The sequence below is a fragment of the Homarus americanus genome, unplaced genomic scaffold (genome assembly GCF_018991925.1).
Source record: "Homarus americanus isolate GMGI-L3 unplaced genomic scaffold, GMGI_Hamer_2.0 scaffold15794, whole genome shotgun sequence".
NCBI lineage: Eukaryota > Metazoa > Arthropoda > Malacostraca > Decapoda > Nephropidae > Homarus > Homarus americanus.
Genome location: NW_024748849.1, coordinates 471,517 through 478,804, shown reverse-complemented (window position 1 = coordinate 478,804; position 7,288 = coordinate 471,517). Strand labels below are relative to the sequence as shown.

The 7,288-nt window shown below is 35.3% G+C and overlaps 1 protein-coding gene and 1 long non-coding RNA gene across 2 annotated transcripts; both read right to left on the bottom strand.

Moving 5' to 3' along the window:
* Positions 1-412: 412 nt before the first annotated feature.
* On the bottom strand, positions 413-3,539 carry LOC121880475 (gastrula zinc finger protein XlCGF57.1-like). The gene has a single exon (XM_042387677.1). It carries the CDS (start codon positions 3,536-3,538, stop codon positions 1,940-1,942), a length of 1,599 nt encoding a protein of 532 aa, XP_042243611.1. The 5' UTR covers position 3,539; the 3' UTR covers positions 413-1,939.
* A 52-nt stretch (positions 3,540-3,591) lies between these two features.
* LOC121880476 lies at positions 3,592-6,009 on the bottom strand. The gene is made up of 3 exons (XR_006091547.1): positions 5,893-6,009; positions 4,912-4,980; positions 3,592-4,264 (listed from the first exon to the last, which is right to left on the bottom strand). It is a non-coding gene; the product is annotated as an uncharacterized LOC121880476 (long non-coding RNA).
* Positions 6,010-7,288: the final 1,279 nt, after the last annotated feature.

The following is a 7,288-nucleotide window of genomic DNA, read 5'->3' as shown; positions in this document are numbered from 1 at the left end:
TACAGGGATGGTTATATAGGAAGTCCCTCAACTTGATCATAGGGGCATGCAACAGAATGAGTAAATAGGGAATTACGTGGGTTATTTTCACCCCTATAGTAGTCCAGGAAAATAAAACAAATTTCCAAATTAACTCACACCTTATCCTATCCTGCTCTTCAGCTCACCATTAATTTTTTTATGTACTAATTATAGGTACTGGACATACACAGGCTCATGAATGTACCTGAATACCGAGATCACTTTTTCCTTAATAACCATCATCATAATCTTCACACTTAAAACTTTTCACCCGTGTATAACCATGAGTATCCTTCTTCAGTTACTCTTACCTACGAGTAATAACCGTCCTAGTCGCTCAAACACTCGGCTGGATCCTCACACATGTGGCTATAGACTAACAAAAATTAGCAGAGTAAAACAAAATTAGAGTAGGTACTTTTATATATTTTAATACAAATGATAAACCCTAAAAATATTCTCTGGTGGTTTATTTTATCCAGATGTAATTATAATATGCCAAAGGTGGTGTAGGGACTCAAGAATAACTACTCATTGTTCTCTATATACCTTGAGATATGACACCACTTTTCATTTATTGTATTCTCTACTTGTATTTAAACTGTTATCCATAGTTATTACACAATCATCTTTTATAATTATAGATTAAAGTAAATGTAATTGAACAGATGCCTAAATACATTTTTGTATATGCTCATGAAATTGTAAACTAATTGTTTTGTTGTAACTGTTGTCGAGTCGGCTGGCTGACGTGGCTGAACTTGGTTCGAGACTTAAGCTTCGTTCAGACAGCCGGTGTATATACTTGTGGGTGGCCTCGGAACAGTTGCTCAGTCTTGCTCTGCGCTTGAGCACGGTTCTCCTCGCCACATAAATAAATTTGCAATCGTAGCCTGAGTTTTCGTCCTGGACCCAGTGCTACAGTAGCATGGAATTTCAATGTAAACATAATTATAAAAATATAACATAAAGGTTGAACATCTTACAATAAATCCTTCAATTTAAATGTGATATGGAAAATATTTACTATGAGAACAATATTACCTTATTTTTTTTTACCTTACTCAAATTTTAAAGGGGCAAAAAACCGACTTGATATACAAGTAGTAATATATAACAAAATATCATATTATTCATTATATAGATACTCTAGTTTTAACATATATCAGGAGTAGGGCTGACAATGACATACATTACAGTACATGGCTCCTGTCCTCGGGGTTGTAGGTTTGTGACATGGTACTGTACTGTCCGACAAGTCCGCCCACCTGTGAATGGCTACAATATGTAACTTACAGACAAGGACGTAAAGGTTGTTGAGAGCAGCACCAGGCACTCTGTTTACTGAAGGCTCCTATATTGTTACTGCCCCTAATGGGCCTATTAGACTAACTTCACAAGTACTTTTTATAATATCTATCAGTACAATACCCTAAAGATTGTAATTAATTTGGAATACTGTACAGTACATTTAATGTGGGGAAATGAAGTTAATTAAGAATTTTCTGACTAGTGAAAGTCATCGATCAATTTTTTCATTACAGTATATATCATGAACTGTCCGAGAAATTTTTCTGCCCAGACTCTTTTAGTTATCTAGGCTGGACAACAAAAGGTTCAATCTCTTTTAACTTCACCAATTTTGGATGAATTTCAAGCTGTTCTGGAAGAGAAGTTCTGGTGTGACAGTATAAATATTCTGATTCAGTTCCAGAATTTCAAAACCAGTGGATAATTTAGACAAGAATATAAACTTTGACTCATCAGCAATCTTGGCCTTGGTTCTTGTAGAAGGTAGGTTGATAAAAGACAACATGGATGTGCAATATGTTGACCCAAATTTGATGGTCGTAAGACCTCACAGCCACAAGAGGATTTCCTTGTACAGGTGTCACAAAATTCGTATTTGTCAATTTTTCTAAAGTGAGTGCATAAGCGTATGCCTACTCAAGTAACTTTTTAAGGAAAAACTCTTCCCACACTCTTCACACTTAAAATTTTTCTCACCAGTGTGCACTACCATATGCTGCTTCAGTGTACTCTTTCTGTAATAACTCTTACCACACTCTTCACACTTAAAATTTCTCTCCCCAGTGTGCACAACTATATGCCTCTTCAGCTCTTTTTTGGTGTAATAACTCTTACCACACTCATCACACTTAAAGTTTTTTTCACCAGTGTGCACAATCATATGATCTTTCAAGTGACCCTTTGCATAGTAACTTCTCCCACACTCTTCACACTTAAAATTTTTGTCACCAAAGTGAACAACCATATGATGCTGCAAATCATTATTTCTGTAAAAGCTTTTATCACACTCTTCACAATTAAATTTTTTCTCACCAGTGTGTAAAATCATATGTAGCTTCAAATCATTATTTCTGTTAAAACTTTTATCACATTGTTCACACTTAAATTTTTTCTCACCTGTGTGTACAATCATGTGCTCCTTCAGATTACCCTTCGTTGTGTAACTCTTGCCACACTCTTCACACATGAAGTTCTTCTCACCACTGTGCACCACCACATGCATCTTAAGATGATACTTCAAGTAAAAACTTCTACTACACTCTTCACACTTAAAGTTTTTCTCACCAGTGTGTACAACCATATGTCTCTTCAAATGACTCTTTAAGGAATAACTTTTATCACACTCGTCACACTTAAAATTCTTCTCACCAGTGTGTACAACCATATGTTCCCTGAGGTGGCTTTTTAAGTAGAAAATTTTATCACACTTTTCACACTTAAAATTTTTCTCATCAGTGTGTACAACCATATGTTTCTTCAGACTACTTTTTAAGTAAAAACTTTTGTCACAATCATCACATTTAAAATTTTTCACATCAGTGTGTACTACCATATGATCCTTCAGATGTTTCTTTGTGTAATAACTCTTATCACATTCCCCACACTTAAATTTTTTCTCATCAGTGTGCATAATCATATGCCTCCTCAGATGTTTCTTTTTGTAATAACTTTTACTGCACTCTTTACACTTAAAATTTTTCTCACCAGTGTGTACAACAATATGTTCTTTCAGATGTTTCTTTGTGTAATAACTTTTATCACACTCTTCACATTTGAATTTCTTCTCACCAGTGTGTACAACCATATGCTTCTTCAGTTCACCTTTCCTGTAATATCTTTTATCACATTCTTCACACTTGAAATTTTTCTCACCAGTGTGCACAACCATGTGCTCCTTCAAATGTTTCTTTGTGTAATAACTTTTATCACATTCATCACACTTAAAATTTTTCTCATCAACAACCACATGATAATCTAGTTGGCTCTCATTGCAATAACTCTCATCATTTTCTTCGCACTCATAATTTTTCTCATCAACAACCATATGTTGTGTCACATCATAGCTACTGTAAAAGCTTTCATCAAACTCTTCACATTTAATATTTTTCTCAGCAGGCAGAGACGCATGTGCTGTATCAAAATTACTGTTAAAGCTTTCATCTACCTTTTCACATTTAATGTCCTTCACATCAATGTGTTCAGACATACATGCACAAGCATCATTACTGTTGTTTTCCTCATCATTAGGTCATCCCCAAAGTCATTTTTATGCTCACTTCACAACACTTTGTACAAGGAAATTTTGTCCATCAGTGGACAGACATTTGAATTGATCATTCTGTGTAACAAAAAATCTCTACTCTTTACAAATAAATAATTCCCCTTCATAGTTCTGTGCATGTATGTGCTTCTTGAGTTACTCTTGTATGAAATATATTTACATGTGAACTTTGTCTCAACAGTATATAAGCACAGCAGACAAACACTTGTCACATTTATATATTGGGACTTTCATTCCAAGTGAACACAATCACAAGTCACAAGTTAGTAGAAACATTGTAACTCTCATCATACTGTATTTAGACAATACCTATACAGTATTTAACACAGTGCAGCACTTCACTGGTATTTTCAGGAGAAATATTCACTTGTATAAACCTTTTCATTCTCACTGTTTCCTAAAGCACCAACTTGACTTCCATATTTGTATCTTAAGACTTGGATAGTTGACAGTTTACCTTAATGATTCTTACAATGTTTTCCTGAAGATGTTCACTAATTATCTTACTGACTTACTGTACAGTTCTGAGGAATTGTTCTTGACTAGTTCTACCTCCTGTTTTGTAGGTTGTGGTGGGAGATGTTTGTGGGATGGTCTCCTCATGCTACCATTGTGTTCCTTTCTTTCATCCATCCACTCGCATCTTTATATCTGAAATTAATAGTTTAGGTATAGTTTGTATTTTTCTTTACACATACTGTGCCTCACTTGGCATAAAATATACAGTAAACCCTTGATAACTAGGAATATATGGGACTACCCATTCTGAGTTATCAGGTCACTTCCCTCTGTCAACATTAGGGCCAGTTAACCTACCATAATCAGGAAACTTGCACAAAAATTAACACTTACCACTTATAGTTTTACGTTTTTCTTTATTTTTTAAGCCACATTACAAGTAATATTTCCATTAGCCAAAATCCCTCTAAACCGAAACTGTCAAATAGCCAGAATTGAAATTTACCGGTACTTGTACTCAGAATTTTTCCAAAAAAATTATCAATTCCAAGAGTGTGTCAAATGCTTGAGGGAGGTAATTATGCTAGCTACCTTCTTGGAGACTCTGGCTGTCTTGCTTGGAAGTATCTGCTTACTCCAGTGGTCTCACCCACCAATGACAGAGAGAAACTACAATACTGCTCAGCTCACATAAAAACTTGTAATGTTATAGAAAGAGCTTTTGGGGTCTTCAAGAGATTAGCAGTACTGGGGATACCAATCTGCACAAAGTTACACCACAACAAAGAAAAGCATATAGGCATCAGTGGTTTTACATATACAGTATTGTCATTACTCACAGAATACCCTTGCCTGATGATGATGAACATTTTGAAGCCACAGGCTGATGTACAGTAGCAGCACCAGCTCTGCAAGATATAATAAATAATGCTGAAAGTGATCTGTAGACAAGAAGGCATGTAATTGATAGATGGTTTTGATCTGTGTAGATGCATGATGTGTAAGATGAATAGTTAAATGTAAGATGTTTTGTTCATTTGACAGTAGAACAAGTGTAAGTGTAAATGGAAGCATTATTGGTTTGGTAAAACAATTTGTTTTAGGTAATATATTTTATTATAACGGTTATAATCCATTTTTTTTTAATATCACGTTTTATTTCCTCCAATAATTAGGAAAAAAGGAAACAACATATTACGACAGTACAATTGAAACAATATTTCAAGTATAAGAAATAAAAAGGGATTACAGTTCAGTATATAATATACAGTATATGTAAAATTACATCATTCTAACAGTACATTTGCTAGAAACAACAAATCTACACAATATTTAAAGGTTCGAAAATACTGAAACTGTTTCCAAGTGTAAGAGAAATCTATAAATAAAAGTTTATTTTATTTCCTCTAAGAAAAAGCAGTAAAGCAAAAGGTTTCGCAGCACTGTGTATACAAAATAAGTCATCATACTTGGTTTAAAAATGACAATAATATAATCAATTATCATTATTGAAAGTTTTTAGAAGTACAGTAAACCCGATATAATGGTCACCTTCTATACCAGACCCCGGCTCTAGCAGACACTGACTAGGTTCACACTGTACTGTACTGTATTACAGCCTCAAGTCCATTACGGTAAAAAAATTATGGACGGGTTCATTCATGTCAAAATTATCACATAATTCCAGTAATACCTTGTTTAGTCCTACCCTGTATAATGCTGATTCATTAAAGAGCTCTCTGGTCTTCTCTTGGAGTTATATTTTACTGGCAACAAAAAGCTGAACATCCATAACACAAGACAGGACACTAGAGACTCACCCACAGCAGCCATGTTTGTTTACATTGTCTCCACCAATGTGATTGACGTACCAATGTCTGCTGGCAGCCAATCAGCGCTCTCGGCTGGCAGCCAATCAGCGCTCTCGGCTGGCAGCCAATCAGCGCTCTCGGCTGGCAAAAAAAAAAATCACGGTGGCACTCAACCTACAGTACTTGACATGCTTGCTCTTTATAGTGAAGTGATAACCCCACAATAGATCTGATCTCCGCATATTATAGTGAATAATTTTTAACCACGTTATCTTTTAATAGAAAAAATTATGAAAATATTTAATAAAATTGATACACAAGTCAGCTGTTCACTTGTTCCTGTCAGTGCAGCGCCTCCCCCCCCCCACCACTTACAACTAACCAGTACTTGTGTGTTACTAATGTGTGTGGTGAGTGGTGGTGGTAATGGTGTCTTGCGTTAGGAAGTGGAATAAGCAGCCAATCTACATCTGTCTTTAATTATAACCCACTTGCCTGGTTTTGTCTACAGGAGAAGAGTGAGGGACGTAAGCCAGACCGCGCTTAAGATTTTATAAATTATATGACTTGGGATTCTTGTTCATCCCTTTGGAAGGGTAACTAGAGGGCTGAGGTAGACTATAGCGAGTATACAGGAAGGAGGCACAGTCCACTAAAATGATTATTATCTCATGAATGAATAAAGTCTGAATTCCACTCTACTGTATACATATTGGCATTTTGTGTGCCTTTAGCATATATGTGTACACACTCGCTATATGTATATTTATATTTATAGGCCTACTTGTATATAAATATATGTATATATATATATATAAAATAGGCATATTTATGTAAATTATAAAATAGGCATATGTATATAAATATACATAATATAGTCGAGTGTGTACAAGTATATGGTAAAGGGACAGTGTTGGTTGGCAGCTTCACCAGAACGTAAACAAGAAGGTGATCGGCAACAGTCAACTGACCTTCACACACTACAGTTGTTTCACCTTTCCTCGTGTTTTTGCTTATTATTTGTTTGTATGTTTTTCTCAATATTTGTTTAGTGTTGTTCACTATTTGGTAGTGTTGTGCTGAACATGTCCATTGAGGAGGAGGAAGATGCTAGTCTCAAGGAGCTGGTCACCAAGACTCTACACAGTAATGGAGTTCTGGGCAAGATTCAGGTAAGCCTATTGAAGCATCTATATAGATATAATGTAGGTAATTACGACTTCACAGCCGCTGATTGGACAATTTTTAATTAGTAGCTAGGCTGTCATTTTTCCATAAAAAATACGTTTTTCACAGTCAAGACCATTCTAAGACACTTCTGTGGCATTTATATTTTTCGTTAACCACCCATCACATTTTTTCCACATGAAACGTATATTTTTTCGCTAGTTTCTTGCTGTTTTAG